Source organism: Urocampus carinirostris, chromosome 20 (genome assembly GCF_059441175.1).
Source record: "Urocampus carinirostris isolate Australia breed hairy pipefish chromosome 20, RoL_Ucar_1.0, whole genome shotgun sequence".
NCBI lineage: Eukaryota > Metazoa > Chordata > Actinopteri > Syngnathiformes > Syngnathidae > Urocampus > Urocampus carinirostris.
In genome coordinates, this window is record NC_142368.1 from 16672220 (window position 1) to 16692373 (window position 20154).

The following is a 20154-nucleotide window of genomic DNA, read 5'->3' on the forward strand; positions in this document are numbered from 1 at the left end:
ATAAAAGAGGGACAACACAGAATCATTTGGGACACTACATAGTGCTAACAGAACAAATCGTGGAACTAAGAAACCATAATATACTATATGCTGGAAGGCCAACTAGCTGTATCAGAACCAAACATGAAAGTCAGACAACAAAATCTTGTCAGGACACCCACTAGTTCAGAACAAAAGAAGAAAGGGGGATGAAACAAAGATTTAAACACGTCAACAAGAGCTACAATGCACCATCTAGCTCAAACCAAACAAAACATGAAAGTGAGCCAACAAAATATATGTTGAATTAAAACTAGTTCTATTACAAAAAAAACATAAAAGGGAGACAACACGGAATAATTTGGGACGCTACATAGTGCTAAGGGAACAAAACGTGGAACTAAGACACCATAATATAATGTATGCTGGAATACCAGCTAGTTGTATCAGAACCAAACATGAAAGTCAGAAAACAAAACTTTGTCGGGATATCAACTAGTTCTAACACAACAAAACAAGAAAGGCGGATGAAACAGATTTAAACACGTCAAAAAGAGCTACAATGCACCACCTAGCTCAAACTGAACAAAACATGAAAGTGAGCCAACAAAATATATGTTGAATTAAAACTAGTTCTATTACAAAAAAAACATAAAAGAGGGACAACACAGAATCATTTGGGACACTACATAGTGCTAACAGAACAAATCGTGGAACTAAGACACCATAATATACTATATGCTGGAATACCAGCTAGTTGTATCAGAACCAAACGTGAAAGTCAGACAACAAAATCTTGTCAGGATATCAACTAGTTCTAACAGAACAAAACAAGAAAGGAAGATGAAACAAAGATTTAAACACGTCCACAAGAGCTACAATGCACTATCTAGCTCAAACTGAACAAAACATGAAAGAGGATAACGCAATAAATGTCACATATCCAGCTCGCACTAATGACCAAACTATGAGAATATGTTGGATTACAAATTCTAACTGAACTACACAAGCAAGTCAGGGGACACAATAAACATTTAAATAATAAACTTTCAGGACTTCACTTTCTTTTCGCTCCTGCAGGGGGCGTCCTTATCTTCTTTTCAAGGAACATTTTAGGACATTGTTCGCAGAAGGAATCAATGAAAAGTGGTCACGTGAAAACGATCTTTCACTTTATTTCAAGCCAAGAAGGAAAAACACGATTAGAATTCCGCGTGCGTGCGCGCTCCACACAAGGATGCCCGCGGGGGGGTTTCGAACTGGGCCGGCCGGATTCCATCTGCACGCACGCAAAAGAACGAAGGAGCAACTCCTCTTCAAAAAAAAAGGAATTAAGTTTCACTTCTAATGACGCGTAACCGCGACGAGGACGGCGCCTGTTTCGTCGTTTTTCTGCGCGACGGCGACTAAAAAAATCATCAGGAGAAGACGAGGAGGACACCGGAGTCCATTCCGGTCCGTGAAGGGGGGAGAACGGCGTCATTATGGTAAGAACGGGCGATTTTTAACTCTTTTTGCTGGGGAGAAAGGGGGTGGGGGGGTGTTACTAAACGTCCTTTATTTTAATTTGAAACAACTTAAATCTGCTTTTATCAGCTTGTTTTTAGTGTCACCAAAACCGAGCGGTGCAAAGTTTAAACTACAAACATAACTCAATAATAATTAACAAACCCTCGGGGTAAAAAAAAAAAACGAAAACCCGCCGAACTCTTTCGTCTCGATTTTATTTTGAAATTTTCTCGGTAGCGGAAGGGTTAAAACAGAAAACTAGAAACCGCCAAATTAAAAAAAGAAACAAGCTGGAGCACATTGTAGCGGAGGAGGGGGAAAGTGTGTCATTTCCTTTCGTGCTGCGTTTAAGAAAGTTGGACGTTTAGTGCTTTTATTTGTCACCACTCACGAGATGTTTCCTTTAATGGTGCGTTCGAAGAACCAATAAGAACATTTGATTTTATTTTTTATTTTTTTCTCGATTTGATCAAATCCTGCGATGGTAATAAATGTGTTATTTACTTTAATGGTGCGTTCAAGTGCTCTGGAAAAAAACTTTTATGGCACAATCCTATGTATTTTGAAGAACTTATCCTTCAATTGATCGATGGTACGTTCAAATACCCCCAACCAAATTGGAGTCTTTGGACATATTTTGACACAATCTATGGGGGAAGTACATCAATTCCTCTAATGGTGCGTTCAAATACCAGAGGAAAAATAAATGTGTCTTCTGATCATTTTACACGTCATTCTGGAAGGATAAGTGCGGCAGTTCCTTCCATGGTGCGTTCTAATGCCCGGGGAGAAAATCAAATTTTGGGGCTTTCCTTTTGACAGTCCTAGGAATTTATATGTGTTATTATTATAAATTTCCCTTCCGTGGTGCATTCAAATGTCCCCCAAAGTTTGGAGTTTGGGGGTTCACTTTGACACAATCCTGAGAGGAAAAGTGCTGAATTTCCTTTAATAGTACGTTCAAAAGCCAGAGGGGAAAATCGGATTTTTCAATTTCACACAATAATGGGAGGAAAGTGGTTCGTTTCCAATATCGGCGCATTCAAATGCTCCAGAAATAATCTGATATTTTGGACAGGATTTTAGGGAGAATTCCTCTAATTACGAGTTTGAACACCAAAAGTTTAAACAAAAAAACAAAAAAAAACAGATTGTGGGATTTTTTTCAACTCAATTCATAGGAATTAAAAAAAACTTAGAATAACATTTTGTGAATTTCACTGCGGGGATGAATAAAGTATCTATCTATCTATCTATCTATCTATTTTCGTTTAATGCTTACATGGTGTGTTCGAATGTCCCCTTAAAATTCTGATTTTCTGCTTGTTTATTTTGGCAAAATAATCTCATAAATTCTTTTAATAGTTCATCCAAATGCTTGGGAAAAATCGGACATTTTGCCCATTTGACGCAATACAAGATATTTATATGCGTTTCTAGAATAAACGGTGTGTTCAAATGTCCTCAAGGGATTTATAAAAATTGGATTTATGAGCTTCTTTTTTTGTAAACAGTCCTGGTAATTAATCAGTATATTTATTTTAATGGTCAAATGGTGCGTTCAAATACCCCCCAAAATCTGAGAATTGGGGGTTATTTTGACATAATCCTGGGAGGGAAAGTGCGTCAATTCCTCAATGTTGCGTTCACAGGCCTTGGAAAAAAATATTCTGCTTGTATATATTTGAATTGCCTCAGGGGATGGGGAGATGGCTCATTTCCTTTAATGCTGCGTTAATGCCTTGTTAAAAATATCAGATTTTTCTTACCATATTGTTTTTTAAAAATCTGGGCGGGAAAGTGTGGTAATTCCTGTTATGGTTCGTTTAAACGCCAGGGAAGAAAATGGGATTTTACGAGACATTTTGACGCTTCCTGGGAACTTAAGACGATAAAACAAAATAAAAATAAATATAAAAATTTGAAATATAAATTTAGAAATTAAAATAAAATTTTAAAAATGAAAAATAAATAAAAAATGAAAATTTAAGATAAAATATTAAGACAAAATTTAAAATTTAATGAGAAATAACAAAAATAAAAATTAAAAATGCATTTAAAAATAAAAAAATATATACAAAATATAAAAATAAATATAAAATTTAAAAATATATACAAAATATAAAAATAAACATTAAATAAATAAATAAATAAAATAAATTTACAGCAAAATATTAAAATAACATTTAAAATTTAGAACAAAATACAATAAAAATAAAAAATGACGAAATAATAAAAATTAAGAATTTATTCAAAAATAAAAAATATATAAAATACAGGAATAAAATATGAAAATAAATATAAAATAAAAAATATATAAAAAAAAACAAAATAAAAAAATAGAAATAAAAATTGAAAATTAAATAAAAAAAAACAAATAAATAAATAATGAAAATTTACAATAAAATATAAAAATATAAAATTTAAAATAACATGAGAAATAAAACATAAAAATTAAAAATGTATTTAAAAATAAAAATTAAAAATAAATGAGGTATAAAAATAAAATATAAAAATACAAAAACAAAATAAAAATAAAATAAAAACAAGATCAAGCACAGTTTCGCTAATATGTTGCTTTCATATATACTTCGGAAAAAATCTGATTTTTGAGTTGTTTTTTGAGTTGTTTTTTGTCTACAATCCTGGGAAATATTATAAATATTTGTTGTTGAATAATACAACATGTAATTAAAAAAACGTGTACAGTTGTTTATAATTAAATCAAAAATTAAATTTAGGTCCAAATGAATGAATAAATGAATACAACAAACATTGGCGTTAATATTTTTAACAAGAACTACAACGCAGCTTGTATTTGCCGACTGGTATATTTAGATATAAATGTATTAAGTATGAGGTCAAAATAAGTAAAAGAATAAATGAATAAAACAACCATTAGCATTCTTTAAGACGTTAACAGCAACAACTCATTTTTCACTGTCTAATTAACAAAAAGCAAACAAAACTTTGCAACCGAACCGGTCTGATCAGTGAAAGTCCTTTGGCCGAGGCACACTTGAACGCATCGCGTAACCGCACAGCTGCATGCGCTGGAAAGTGGGCAGAATTTTTTTCTTTGGCAGCAACGATTTTCTCACATGCCACATTCGCAACTTTTCGTACATTTGAGCGCCGTCTTCCGATAAAATGCGACGCGTTCGTCCTTCAATGGAAGCTAATGGTTGATTTAAGGCGGGAACAAAAAAAGTTTATGACTTTGCTGAAGGGTGAGTTGATCTTGCATAGAACATCATGGATTGATCTGTCACTTTGCACTGGGAAAGAATATCCCGTTTGGGATTATTTTTTCCAGCTTCTTTATCATTTCCTTTCTTTGTGTTTTATGACCTTCAGGGTTTTTTGTCTTAAAGCAAAAAATGTTCTCAAGCTACATAAAGAATCTAAATGATATGGTATATACCACGGTAAGCTTTCGGGTTCTATGCTCTACCGCATGTTCTTTCTATGCTGTGAGATGCATGGCCATAAATCGAGGGGGTCACCAACTTTTGGCAAGCTGAGAACTAGTTTTTTTTTTTATAATGATTAGCACGAAGAGCTAGCCCTTATAATGTCATTTACATGCAGGCAGTAATCCGTCTGGAAACGGAATATTGTCAGTTTTCTGATTATATAAGGTCTTAGTCAGACTGACCACTATTAGTCATTTCATTTTCCGATTGCTCATGCATGTAAACGCACTGTGGTTTTTATAACGCAAAGCATTATGGGAGCTGTAGTAGAGATAAATCATAATGGCGAACTCTGGTTTACTCCCTAAAAAGACTTGTGTGGATTGGTTGGATTTCTCCGGGACATCTCTTGTTTGATTTTCTGCTCCCATGGAGAAAATAGTATGGTTGTATCCATTCATTTATGGCGGATGTAACAATTGTATCCATCCCTTTAAAGTGTAAATCCACAGTTGTGTCCATCCATATATAGCGTTAATCTACAGATGTATCCATCCATATATAGGTGATGCCACACTTGTACCTATCCAAATATAGTGGATGCAACAGTTGTATCCATCTATATACAGTGGATGCCACAGTTGTATCCATCCATATACAGTGGATGCCACAGTTGTTTCTATCCAAATATAGTGGATGTCACAGTTGTATCATATCCATTTAGTGTGAGTCCACAGTTGTATCATATCCATTTAGTGTGAGTCCACAGTTGTATCATATTCATTTAGTGTGAGTCCACAGTTGTATATATCCATTAAAAGTGGATCCAACAGTTGCACCCATCCGTATATACATTAAGTCAACAGTTGTATCTATCGATAAATGGTGGATACAACAGTTGTATCCATTCATAAAGGGTCCACAGTTGTACCTATTCATGAATAGTGGATACAGAAGTTTTATCTTTCATATTTAGATGATGCCACAGTTGTATCCATCCATGTATAGTGAAAGACACAGTTGTATTCATCTATTTATAGTGTACGTCTGTGCTTCTGGTAATCTAGAGACAAGCACAACTTGTAAACAGACGGGACACATCAAAGGAACTCCCTTAGGGAGCAGACAAGCTCGGAACTTTCAATCAAATTGCTCCAGATATCAAATATTTTGTTTTTTTAAGCCGATTTCCGCCTGGATAGAAACATTTTTTACGTTATTATTATGTTATTAAAGGATTGAAATGTTTAGAAATTGTGTTAAAATAGAAATCCTAGGAAATCACATTGACCCATGACTCGTGGGCGGTTTTCAAAAAGCAGTCCGCAGGCTGCTCAGGTGTTCTTAGGGGGATACCTGGTACCACGTTGGTGACCCCGGATTTAAAATGATATGCACTAAATGCTTTTTCCACGCATGTTCTTTTAAATATTTTACAACGAATGTCTTTTGAGTGAGTCATTTGTTTTGTTATTTGCCGTAGTCTGAAAACTCAGAGGAGCAACAAAGCCCTGGGGTCCTGGGACGAATAGGAAGCTGGCTTTCTCCGTGGAGTAGGAGGAGTCCTAAAAGTCCTGAAAACTCCTCCCCGGTCAAGTCCGAGGGAGAACCTCGCCAGGGATCCAAGAACGAAGAGGGACAAAGCTCCGGTTCGAAACCACCGGGACCCAAGAGAGAGATTTTCCACTTTGAGGACGCCACACAGTCTACCCAGAGTGAAAGCTCTGTTGTAAGAAGCAAGGCTCCTTCTAAGGAGGAGGAGCATTTACTCCAAAAGAATCCAATAGGACAGACCGAGGACTGCCGTCATGGTTCTCCGGTGAGCGGGAATTCCGACAGGATCACCCGTCACTTGACGGAAGGAACCACCTCCCCTGAGGAGGGTGCGGTATGGAACTCTGACCGGGTTATCTCTCAACCTTTGACTCAACCTACAAAAACTAAAACGGGAAGGAAGCTCCATGTCTACCTGGAGGAGACCAGCGTGACTCCCTGCGGACAAAAGACCGCCACGGGTCAGGAAGTCTTCTGCATCACCACCGAGAAAAAACTACCGGTTTTATCGAAGTCGCCAAAGTCTCCGAGTTTGGATCCGGGCTGCGAAAATTTGAAGCCTGTGGTTGTTGCGGAGGAGGTAGTGCCGGAGAAGTTGCACAAAGACCGGCGGTTGGACCTCCAACTTGAAGATTCCAAGCCTGGTGGCATGGGTCGGAAAAACTCGACTAAGAAAAAATCCAGGAAGACCTCTCAGGGAGATGGAGCTAACAACCCTGAGGGGAAAAGCCCTCAAGATCCAGAAGGATCACTGAAAAACCCGCCTGAAGAAACTCCTCAGAGTGAATGTAACTCCGCCCTTTCACCAGCCTCACCTGAGGGTGTGGAAAACCAAACTTCCTGTCCCAGGAATGCAGACAAATCCCTCAACTCCAGCTCAGTTCTTGGTGCCCTTCATAGCGCGGATGGGGCGGTAAACATGGACGACGATGACTGTTTTTACCAAGTGGAGAGGAAGACCGAGACCCCGGAGTCCAAACGGAGAAGTATTAAGGTCTCTCGTAGCGAAGTGAAACTTTTCCCTAAAAATGTGCCTTTGAAAGTCCAGCAAAGTATACCGGAAGTGGACCTGGATATAAAGGGGGTACCGGACCGGGACAAAACCAGAGTTAAGGAAGAACCCAAAAAGGAAATCGGTAAAAGGTAAGTTATTTTTCCTTTTACTGACCAAAGAGTTTCATCATGGTTTAAACCTGTTAGAGTGAAGAATAGAGCTATTGTATTCAACGACGGGTGTGGAAACAATTTAACCTACCTGTCGAGTTTTTTTAACATAACCTGGTGTTAAAAAGCTAGACCCAAGTCTACAGTCGTTTTAATGAAGATTAGACCCCGGGGATACAGCTCCCCCACCTTACAACATGTTATTTCAGCCCCTCTTTGCAGTATTTCCCCCACTATAAGACACCCACAACCAAATATTTGTGCGTATGATGAGTTGCATTAGATCTGTGATTGGTTGATGTCATACAAGATGCTGGTCTGCTAATGGTCTGCGTCTTAGCAACATAAAGGTGTCGATAGCTTATTAGCTGAATTACTTTCCACAATGCCTTTCTCTTTAATCTGATCAGAATCTCATATGCTTCATACAATTTGCAAGTGGACAATGAAATACTGTATTTATAGGACTGTGTTTATTCGCTACGGGTCCCAAGGCTTGCAGTATTGCTAAAGGGAGAACCAGAACATGCTAACCTTGGAAACGATGTTTGTGTTTGACAAGAATTATGAAGAATTGCCAAGAATCGCTACCCTCGCTATGTTGCATGACATGAACAACAAATTATTTGTGCTTACGACGGGTTATGTCTCTAATACATTGATCTGCTATTGGTACACATCATATAAAATGTTGATATGCTGATATGCTATGGGCTAAACTACCTCCCACAATGCTTCATTAAGGTCAGAATCCTGCATACTACATGAAATTTTGGACTTGGTGATACAATACTGTTATGTTTTTTTACTGTTTTGTCTGCTTACAGTGATGCTAAAGATAGAAGCAAAATTGTGATAACCATCGTGAGAAGGCTAATATTTGTCAAAACATATGATAAAGGCACACAAACAGCTATCCTTGCTAAGTTGCATGGCCAATCGTTGCATAACCAATCGTCGAGAATAATCTTACGTGTAAAGGTGTTTTTAGTTAAATTAATTATAATTCATTTTTACATAATTTGGTGCTTAAATGTGACGAAGAATAGTTTTGGTGAAGAAAAAAACAATAAGAACGCTAATATTCACTCCCAAAAATAAAAATAAAAATTATCTACATGAAAGTAACGATACATTTAATATGAACGAAATATGAAAACGATGAGGGATAGTTTAGACGATGAAAAAAATTTTTTTTTCACATGACAAAATACAAGCTACGTCACAGAAATCATTGAATTGAAAAAATAGACAATATTAAAATATTTTGAAGTAAAAAATATTTAGGAAATCTTCCAAGGGCACCCCAATCCTTACAAGAGTAAGTTTTAAAATTATTTTTAAATTGAATCTACTTTCTCCTCTTCCTTCCGCATCCACCCACTAACTCCGCCGTACCAGCTCTAGTCACATCACATTAAAGTAGCGTCCTTTACATGTTTATTTATTCATTATGTTATTTAATCATATACATGTATGACAGGAAAGTAGCATTTACTATGTTATTTTGTTATTCTATTGTTTTTCATTTGGGGTACTGGGGGTTCACACATTAGATAATTAACATAGGTATTCGCCAATTTCACATCGCGATCCTCACTTCAGACCGGGGTGCTTTTACTTTTGACAAATATTTCCAAACGCTGCAATTAACAATGTTTACATATCGTGCAGGGAACAAGAAAAGAAACAAGAGGAGAGGCCAGTCGTGGGCCGAATTACTGATAAAATCAATATATTCGAGCGCCAGGGAGACGCGACGGGCCCCAAAAGACCTTTCCAAATTCCTCGGAGCGCCGACGCATCTCCCGCTAGGAAAGCTACCGACAAGCTCAAAGCCGAATTCCTGTCCTCAACGCAGAGGTCGAAATCGGCCGAGCGGTACCCCGATGCCACTTCCGCCCCTCAAAACGAGACTAAAATGACTGTGAAAGAGAGAGCGAGGACTTTTGTCGAAGAATCACAAAAACACTCCAAATCCCTGTTGCCTCAGAGAGCAACAAAGACTGGAATTTCCCAAAACTTCAGCACATCTGTGGCAACTGCTGCATTCAAGCCGCTCAAACCCGAAAGTCGGGGTAAACCGGAAACCGGAGCGACAGGGACAACACTAAAACCTGATGGACTGGATTCGGCGAATGGTTCCACACCTCTAGAACGTGGCACCGAGACCTCAAAGACGGGAGAACAGAGAGGTCAGGAATCGAGTTCTGTCAAAGTAATCGATAATAGAAACGCTCAGTCCAAAACCACTAGTAGATCCGGGTCCCGCCCTAAGCGAAAAAAAAGCAAAGAAGCTACCAGTCCAGTTGGCGAATACCGGGAACGCAAGTCGAGTCTAAATAAGCAAGACGCCACGTCTGCTGAAAACCACGTCGACGATTCCGTCTTTCTACCGCCCGATGAAGTAGAAGGAATCATGACCAATCGGCGAAAGTTTATAAAAGATCCGGAGTCCGAAGATCCGAAGACCAACCCCTCTAATAAAAACGTTGAAAAACTGGTCAACAGAGTGGAGGTTTTACCTGAACCGACATCTAACAAAGACCAACTGGACCTTGATGCTTGCACCAGAAAAACAAAGAAACCCCTTGACAATGTTTCTGTTGGTTCAGCCCAAAAAGCGGCACCCAAAAAGGACATCACAAATGTTATTGAAGAAAAATCATCTCTGGTTTCACAATCGGCTGAACAGAAAACCGAGCCAACTGTCCTACCTGCTGAAAGTCCCAAACTAGATCCAAAACCACAAGGCCCGCCTGCACCAACAAGTCGGCTAAAAAACATTCAGCAGCCTAAAAAAGACACCGAACAAAACCTAGGAACAAAGACCATAAGTCAGAGTGGAGCTACAGTTGCCAAATTAGAAAGGCCACAGGGTAGCGACAACAACGAGACAGAAGAAAATAAGAAAATAAGCAAAGGAGAGCATATCCAATCTGACAAACCTCAAACAACCACAATCTTGCCACACAAACAAGAAAAGCACAAACAAAAAGACTCAGGGACAGATTATACAAGGCCGAGTGAGAGCTCAAACAAAGCAGGGTTAGAAAAAACTCAAGGACCTTCAAAACTCCCAACTTTCACAAAAACTGCTCATCAAACAGCTACTACGGATCAAGTGGTGGCTGAGGTCACCGTCATTACTGAAAAAAAGGGTCCTCAAGGTCCTTCCGATGAAACAAACACACAATCTTTAAAAGATAAACCTTCAAGCACTGTAACAAAACCAAAGCCTGATAGCACCCTGGTTGAAGAACCTCAGGAACCTCTCAGAAAGGCCTCAACTATACATGAAAGCAGTGGCGCCCGGTTGGTCAGTGTCAAGCCGGAGCAGGAAACAAAGAGTCTGAGGCCGAAAGATATTTCAAACAAAGCAGGGTTGGAAACCACTCAAGCACTTATAAAACTACCTACTTTATCAAAAACTGTTGATCAAACAGTGACTACGGAACAGGTTTTGGCAGAAGTCCCCCTTATCACTGAAAAAAAGGGTTCTCAAGGTTCTTCTGAGGAAACAGCAACACGGCCTTTAAAAGATAAAGCCACAGAGACTATAATAAACCCAAAGGTGGTTGAAAAACCCGAGGAACATATCAACCCTGAAACCGGTGGCGCCCAGTTGGTCAGTGTCACACCAGAGCAGGTAACTGCAACAGTCACTCAAGACCCCCCTGTGTTGATCAAGACCCCGAGGGACAGTACACCAACTATTCAAGTTAAACCTGCAGATACTATAACAAAATTAAAGCCTGATAACCCACTGGTTGAAAAACCTGAGGCCTCAAAGAAACCTGAAAGCAATTCCCAGTTGGTCGGTGTCACAGCGAAGCAGGTGACTACAATAGTCTCTAGTGACCCGCCAGTGCTGATCAAGACATCAACTGTTCAAGATAAACCCGAGAATACTATTACACAACCAAAGCCAGAGATCACACGGATTGAAAAACCTCACGTACCTCTCAGACAGCCTTCCAACAAACACGAAAGCAGTAGTGCAGGATTGGTCAGTGCCACACCGAAGCAGGTACCTGCAATAGTCTCTCATGACCCCTGTGTGCTGATAAAGACACCCAGGGACAATACACCCACTGTTCAAGAGACTACTCAAATGTCTGTTCCAAACAAAGTTGGGGAAAGCCGGGGCAGGGTGACTCAAAGCTCGATGGGGAATTTAGATTCTGTTGACACTAACGTATCAATGACAAAACCGAGTCCTCTTCAGTTTGAGGAACTCAATAAACTGAGCACAAGTGAACTTCCTCCACCAAGAGACTCAGACAAAAAACCGCAAAGTTCCTCCAGCAGTAGAGTTCTTGTGAAAGGCAAAACCAATGAAGGGATTGACATTGTTGAGCCTCCACTAATTAACGGTGAGCTTTCTCGACAATTCGATAAAATCAAACTCGACTCCGATACAAAAACAAGTCCAACATCTAAAGTGTCAACATCTCCAAACTCTAAAAAGCTAAGTACAGACTCGGTCCAGAAGAGACTGCATTCACCACGGGAATTAAGCAAAGACAATTCCTCGTTTCAGCAGGACGCACCGTCAAGTTGGCTGGACGTGGACTTCCCTAAACAGAGACTTAAACTCCCCGGCCCCAACAAACTGAGCGCCTCGGTCAGTGAGAGCAACCTCTTGGACAACGATGAACTGGACGATGAAAACTTTATCGAGAGGATCAAGAAGCTTTGCGCTCCTTTCTCCCTACCGCCTCGTAAACACAACTCGCTCCGAACACCCCAGCCGCCGTTCGCCATGCCGGCCATTAGGGAAGCCCACATTGAGAAGACCTTCGACCCTGATGAGTTCAAATTTGGTCTCAGGAAGAATAATCGGACTTTTGACACAGGTCCCAGTCTCTTAGCCAAACTCCAAAGCCCGGATAACAAAACTTGTGCTAAGCCTATCAGGGTGAATATAGCTAATAGGTGTCTGTTGATCAGTGCTTTGGATAAAGAAAAGGACCAGGAACAAAGCAAAGAGGAGAAAGAGGATCACATCATTGTGAAGTCTCGCCTGGAGGGGAGCTGTGTCCTTAACAGTCTCACAAACCCTAGCATAAGGCGAAGAAGAATCGGGGGAAATGGCACCTCTCAGGATGTGTCTCCCCAACCCAGCCCTTCACCAGAACCAACCACACCAACTCAGACTACTATGTTTGCTGAAAATTTCCCCACCCAAAGGAAAGACCAGAAGCAGCTGACGGAAGCTGTAATCGGTGACTCAGGTCCTCCATTGCCCTCCTTTAACGACATCAAGCTGCCGGACTATTTAGAGAAGTACCTCCCCCGGGATCCCGCGAATACAGGAAATAGCCTGGAGGGAACATCGCAGGTTGTTTTTTCGGCGCAATTCTGCTTTAATACTAGTGTTTCTGTAATACTTTTTGTGTTTACTCACTAGGTTACTTCAAAAATGTCATTTCCAGCCGGCTTGCCTGAAACGGATCAGATTGTGAAACCAAGTTTGGACCTCCCTAATCCAGTGCCTCAGATGTATCCAGCTCATTCAGATCTAAAACAGCCTCTTCCTCAGAGGATACGTAATAATCATGTAAGTACTGTAATTACTCCCTTGAATACATTATTGTGGATAAAGGGGACCAGAACATCGCAAGATGCGAAAGACCACAAAGTAGCATCTTCGTTTTTAACATGCCATCTGCCGGACCCTGTTTGCAGCAACAGTCAACCGGGGATAATGAATCGGCACCACACAGGTGCTGTTCATTTTAAGAGAAAAGACATAAAAATAGGGCCGCCATGCATCATACAAATTTGCTCTCTTGGCCCCCACTCTCAAAAGTAGTTGACTGCAGATAATGAATTGTGGCCAAAACTGTGCAGTTGATGTCAAGCAGGCCGCAATGGCACACTTATGCTCCCTGAACCGAACAAAAAAAAGCGCTCTGCTGAGTTGATGGGCCTGACAAAAGTGTGCTCTGCTGGTCCCCCGCACCCAGCAATATGTGACCATAGATAATGGATTGCAACCCGCACGGTGGAGAAGAGCCGCCGAGCATGCCACAAATCTGCTTTTTCGACCCACGTTTAAGGCAATCGTCGACCGGGGGATAATGGATCACGGCCACAATAATGCATTTAATTTTTGGTTGGCCTGGAGGACACACCTCCTAAAAAGAGTGCCTTCTGCTGGTCTCTGCTCGCAATAATATGGGGCTGGGGATAATGGATTACAGCTGTACAATTAGTTAATTTTTGGTGGAAATAACTGCAATGAAAAAACTGCCACGCATGACACAAATTTGCTTTCTTGGACCACACTCTCAGCAATGGTCAACGGGGGATAACGGATTGCAGTCAAAATAGTGCAGTCCATTTTAGGTAGGACACAACGGCTTCCTTCAGGCTTAGCCTTTATTTTTGCCGTTATTTCTGCCTAAAATGGACTGCACTCATTCGACCGCAATCCATTCTGTCATGAGGCATGCCTTATTGAAAAACACAGTTGTGTTCGCAATCCATTATCCCCGGTAGACCATTGCAGCAGGACCTTGCAGAGTGCTTTTTTCCTGGTTCGGACCCCTGAAGTATGCCATTTTGGCCTGCCGAAAATAGACTGTACCATTTTGGCCATGAGCTATTATCCCCCGTCGACTATTACCGGGAGAGGGGGCACAAAGAGCAGATTTGTGTGGACGCTTCAAACTAAAAACACTTATGCAGCTACAGTTCATTCTTGCTGCGAGCGGGGGCCGAGACCTGACATAAGTGCCTTGCTCTGCAGGAATATGCGATTAGGGATAATGGGTTGCAGAATATTCTTCAACCCACAATGCACTGAGGCTATCATGTACAAAAGGCAACATAAAAAGGGATTACAGTACACCACAATACTGGAACTTTATATCCCTTCGACACTGAGACCAACAATTACAATTTGTACGTAGAAACCATACTCCAAATCACTGTTCAGTTCTTGACTTGAGAGTCATCATTAACCGAAACATAATCCTCCGTGTTTACAAAAACAGACAATCTTTTGTCCAAAGCGAACTCAAACAAAGACCACATTGTGCTGCTGCGTAACACTCACAGTCATTTGTATTTCCAGACCCGCAAACGTCTGGAAACAAACTGTGTTCTGAGAGCCTTGAGATTTTTTTTTATAGAGAATGAAAAAAAAAAACTACAAACAAGCTTAAATGAACTACCCAAGGCGGTAAAATGAAACGATCAACTTGAAGAAATGCAGCCCGCCTTCTTTGGCAAATATTTGCCATTCTCCACATACCGTGTCATCTCACTGTCTTCTTCTGCTTGTACCTTCTAGGCGAGGACCGCCAAGGGATTGCACAAGCGACCTGGAAAGGTACTGTACTCCAAACTCGGACCAAGTGCTATGTAGTGAGATTGGACGTAGCTCTGGAAAGACTGACTGTGGAAACATCTGGTTTTCATATGTTGTACTGCGGGGGTTATAAATAAGTTAACGTTCGGGCACCAAAATGGATCTGAGTACTTGAGAATTGAGTTGCTGCACATCTACTAAACCAAGTTTCACTCAAAATGAATAGATTTTTAGGAATCAGAGGTCGAATATTTCGGACTCTCGTGCAGTCGGTAAAACAGACTCTGTTTCGATAACCCGAAACTCGTATATCCCACAGATGGTTTTGTTCCAGAAAGCCCAGTTCAGCGGGCAGGCCTACGAGATCTACAGGGACGTCGACAATGCCACTCACCTGCAGTTCTCCAGTGTCATATCTGTGAAAGTAATACGTGGATGGTAAGCAGTAATCATTGTTCACTGTACCCTGAGTACAGTAGTTGTTTCTAGGGTTTCACCCTGTTTTTTTATGTTTTTAAGTCCAGAACTGAATCTATACCATTCAAAGTCTGACACCCACCCCCTCTTATCAGACAGTTTTTGCCCTGTGGAAATCACACTACAAGTCTCTAGGTTCAGTAGATTTCTGACGTCTATAGCCTAAAATGGGTTAGGGTTAAGGGCGAGGTTTAGGGTTACGAGTAGGGGTTAGGGTAAAGTTTTAGGGGTTAATGTTAGGAGTTAGGGTTTAGGGAACAGGAAACACGGTTCAGGGTTTGGCTATTAAGTGTTGGGGTGAAGGGTTATCCAAGTTTCTTTTGCCTGATCTCTGGTGTCTATAGCTGTCAATTGGTTAGGGGTTAGTGTTTAGGTTTAAGGGTTAAAGCATAGACGTTGGGGCTGAAGGTTCAAGGAACAGGAATAAGGTTAGGGTAATAGGGTTATTAAAGTTTCAGTTGCCTGATATCTGACGTCTATAGCCGTTAATGGGATGGTGTTGGGGTTAAGGTTAAGAGTTAAGGGGTAGGGAACAGAAATAGTGTTTAGGGTTAGGGTGTTATGGATATTATGATGTCAGTTGCCTAATATCTGACGGCTATAGCCAACAATGGGTTAGGGTTAAGGGCGAGGATTAAGGTTTAGGGTTACAGGTAGGGGTTAGGGTAAAGATTTAGTGGTTAATGTTTGGAGTTATAATAGGGTTATCCAAGTTTCTTTTGCCTAATCTCTTATGTCTATAGCTGTCAATTGGTTAGGGGTTAGTGTTTAGGGCTAAGGGTTAGAGGATAGAAATCAGGGCTAAAGGTTCAGGGAACAGGAATAAGGTTAGGGTAATGGGATTATTAAACTTTCAGTTGCCTGATATCTGACGTCTATAGACGTTAATGGTTTGGCGTTGGGGTTCAGTGGTTGAGGTTAAGAGTTAAGGGGCAGGGAACAAATAGTGTTTAGGGTTAGGGTGTTATGGTTTTTATCATTTCAGTTGCCTAATATCTGACGTCGAAAGCCAACAATGGGTTGGGGTTAAGGGCTATGGTTTAGGGCTACAGGTTAGGCTTAATGTTTACAGTCTAGGTAACAGGAAAGGAATAAGGTTAAGGTAATAGGGTTATTCAAGTTTCTTTTGCCTGATCTCTGATATCTATAGCTGTGAATTGGTTAGGGGTTAGTGTTTAGGGTTAAGGGTTAGAGGATAGAAGTTAGGGCTAAAGGTTCAGGGAACAGGAATAAGGTTAGGGTAATAGGATTATTAAAGTTTCAGTTGCCTGATAGCTGACATAGGGTTAGGGTTAAGGGTTTGAGGTTAAGCGTTAAGGGGTAGGGAACAGAAATAGTGTTTAGGGTTAGTGTGTTGTGGTTATTAGGATTTCAGTTGCTTAATATGCGGCCTCTATAGCCAACAATGGGTTGGGGTTAAGGGCTATGGTTTAGAATAGAATAGAATAGAATAGAATATACCTTTATTGTCATTGTTACAAAATGGGTTAACATATTGTGACAACGAAATTGGGCATGACACTCAATGCCCCTGTTACCTAGACTGTAACCATTAAGCCTAACCTGTATAACCCTAACCCCGCCTAACCCTAGGGGTTAGGGCAAAGATTTAGTGGTTAATGTTTGGAGTTAGGGTTTAGGGAACAGGAAACACGGTTCAGGGTTTGGCTATTAAGTGTTAAGGTGAAGGGTTATCCAAGTTTCTTTTGCCTAATCTCTGATCTCTATAGCCGTCAATTGGTTAGGGTGACAGGATGACAGGAAAATTGGGGTTAGGGTTTCAGGATGAGGGTTGTTTAGATTTCAGGTGCCTGTCTTGTGGCATTTGCAGACTGCAGCTTTAGCTCACGTTAGCTCATATGAGTTTAACGCGTGTTTGACCTCCCGAGTGGGACAAAAACAAACAATGCTCTCCTGCATGTCTGGCAAACGGGAGTAATTTGCTGAGGCAACCAATAGAGTCAATGGCAAAGAGCCCAGGCAAAACAATCAAATTGTTGTTACAAAAAAAAACAAGGCATTCACCCTGTAGTGGATCAGAACTTCAGCATTTTCCTTTTACCCAAATATATTGAATTGACTCATTTCAGAAGAACGTTTCTCCTTTCAGCTGGATCCTCTATGAGAAACCTGACTTCCAAGGGCGATGTATCGCCTTGGAGGAGGGAGGCCTGGAATTGACAAACGAGTGGGCGGAACCCGGGCCTAGCGACACGGCGCCAATGGTGATCGGCTCAATTCGCTTGGCAGTCCGCGTAAGTGAACCTCCCCCCGACCTTCTGGATGCATTACGCCGATCTCTCCTGACCTTGGATTTATGACTAATAGACCACATTGCCGCATTTGTATTCCCTCCGGTTTCCTCAGACGCTTAACTGTTAAAAACAAATCATCCTCTAATTGCAGTTCCTCGGAGCCATTTGAGATACGGAACATGGGCCGGGCTTGATAATTGGTGTTTTTGTTGAAATTTCAGGATTACCAGACTCCTCACATCGATCTGTTCACGGAGCCGGAGGGCCACGGCAGAGTGACGCCTTACCACGACGACGCCGTGGAGACCGGCTCGTTCGGCATCCCGCTGAGCACCGCTTCCATTCAAGTTCATTCCGGGGTGTAAGTGGCTCTCATCCAAGTATCGACCAGGCTTCTGCCAAACGTCTCGGCCTCTTGTCCAGATTGATTCGGTGGAGATGTGTCGGTTTTTCTTTAGATTGTTTTTTAGCGTTTGTGTTTTTTAGCGTTTGTGTTGGAGAACTCGAGCGGATTTAGTCGCCCACCTCCTCCTTCTTTGCAGTCAGGGGTTAAGGGTTCGGGTTGATTGGAATCCTATTTGTGCCATCGAGGGATGGGATTAGGGATTAATCCCAATTGCAGATGTTTCCGACTACCTCGTTCTTTGCTGTCCTCAGTAGGGTTTAGGAGTTAGTTGGTAAGAATCCTAGTTGTACCCAACTTCTTTTTTCTTTGCCATCAGGAGTTGGGATTAAGGTTTAGGGTCATAAATGAGGATTAGGGGTAAAAGTTAATCGGATTCCTAGTTGGCGCAGACTTCGTTTTTTCCCAACACGTGTTAGCTTTAGAGGTCAGGGTTAAGGCTTATTTGGAATCCTGGTGGTCGCCCACCTCCTCCTTCTTTGCAGTCAGGGGCTAAAGGTTTGGGTTAATTGGAATCCTAATTGTGCTTCAAGGGTTGGGATTGGGGATTAATCTGAATCGTAGTGGTCAAGGGTTTATCGGAATCCTAGTTGCTGTCGACAACCTGGTTCTTTTCCGTTATGAGGTTGGGTTAGGAGTTAGGGTTAGTTAGAATCCTAGTGGTTGCCCACTTCCTCATTCTTTGCCTTGGTGTCTTTGGATTGGTGTCAGAGTTTAGGTTTAGGGGTCAGGGTTAGGATTAATTGGAATCCTAGTTGTCGCTAGTGTTCTTGTACTTTTCTGTCAGGTGTTGGGGTTAAGGACAGGGATTAGGAGTTAAGATTATGGGTAAGCGGTAAAAGTTAATCATTGACATCTTTGTTATTTGATGTCAGGGAATGGTTTAGGGTTAATTAAGATCCTATTTGTCGCAGACTTCCTCGTTCTTTGCCCTCAGGAGTTGGGTTTAGGATTAAGATGAATCAGAATCCTTGTTGTCACCAACTCCTTTGTTCTTGGACCCCAGGGCATGGTTCAGGGTTAGGGTTAATTGGAATCGTAGTTGTCGCCGACTTTTTCATTTTTTGCCTTCAGGGTTTGGGGTTAAGGTTAGGGTTAATCCTTGTTGTCGCCGACTTCCTCGTTCTTCTCCCGTCACGAGCGCTGGCGCAGGAATGTCTGTCATGCCGGTGCCTGTTAGAGGACATGAGTGTGCTCAGGGTGGTGGTTGAACTTCTTTGGAAAGTGAAGAGGTGGAATAGTTACAGACACAAAAGGTGTGGCAGAGAATTTAAAAAAAACAATAAAAACCACATAAGTGAGTCAGACATGAAAGGTATTTTTGTGCACTATGCTTAAAAGTATGTTCACAACAGGGTTTTTCAGTGTAAATTATTTTTTTTAAACACATTGAGTGCTGTTAATTTCATTCCCCCCAGCTAGAATGGTTTAGCCCTCTTGGAGCTCCTTAATAGCTTTCTACTCATTCAAACATACACTTTGTGGATTTGATTTCAGAGTCTCTCGGCTCTTCTCAACGACTGAATTTCTTTATATATAATAAGTATTTTAGAAATTTTCCCCAGTTACACTCACTCCCCCCTGTTAGAATGGTTTAGCCCTCTTGCAGCTACTTAATAGCTTTCTACTCATTCAAAGATACCCTTTGTGAATAGTATTCCTGCTCGTTTCCAAGACTGAATTTCTCTATGTATAGATTTTTCTCAGTTACATTCTTTCCCCCCAGTTAGAGTGGTTTAGCCCTCTTTTCGCTAGCTAATATATTCGACTCTTTCAGGTCTTCTACTATCAATAAGTATGTTTTGGGTGTTATAATAAAAGGTTTATTGAATCAAAATCCACTTTTTTGGTCTCTTAATCGTCCGATTTATGTAAAGCAGAGCGGTTAGCTTGTTTGGGTTTTATTTTGAAATTTTCTGCCCTCAGGTGGTTAGTATTCAGTGATCCTGGTTTCCAGGGAATGCTGGCGGTACTAGAACCAGGGGTGTACCCCTTTCCTCAGACCTGGGGCTTCCCATCACCGTTTGTGGGATCTCTTAAACCCCTTAAAATGGTTTGTAAAGTTGACAAAGTATT

The 20154-nt window shown here is 41.0% G+C and overlaps 1 protein-coding gene across 1 annotated transcript in view; it reads left to right on the top strand.

The window, feature by feature from the left end:
* Positions 1 to 1270: 1270 nt before the first annotated feature.
* Positions 1271 to 20154, top strand: part of LOC148346390 (uncharacterized) — a 39410-nt gene continuing 20526 nt past the window's right edge. Inside the window, exons 1-9 of the mRNA XM_088324596.1 lie at positions 1271 to 1466; positions 6388 to 7601; positions 9297 to 12966; positions 13036 to 13185; positions 14926 to 14964; positions 15263 to 15381; positions 17531 to 17675; positions 17897 to 18036; positions 20005 to 20131. Coding sequence (XP_088180722.1) covers positions 1464 to 1466; positions 6388 to 7601; positions 9297 to 12966; positions 13036 to 13185; positions 14926 to 14964; positions 15263 to 15381; positions 17531 to 17675; positions 17897 to 18036; positions 20005 to 20131 — 5607 coding nt within the window. The 5' untranslated portion in view covers positions 1271 to 1463. The remainder of the gene's footprint in view (positions 1467 to 6387; positions 7602 to 9296; positions 12967 to 13035; positions 13186 to 14925; positions 14965 to 15262; positions 15382 to 17530; positions 17676 to 17896; positions 18037 to 20004; positions 20132 to 20154) is intronic.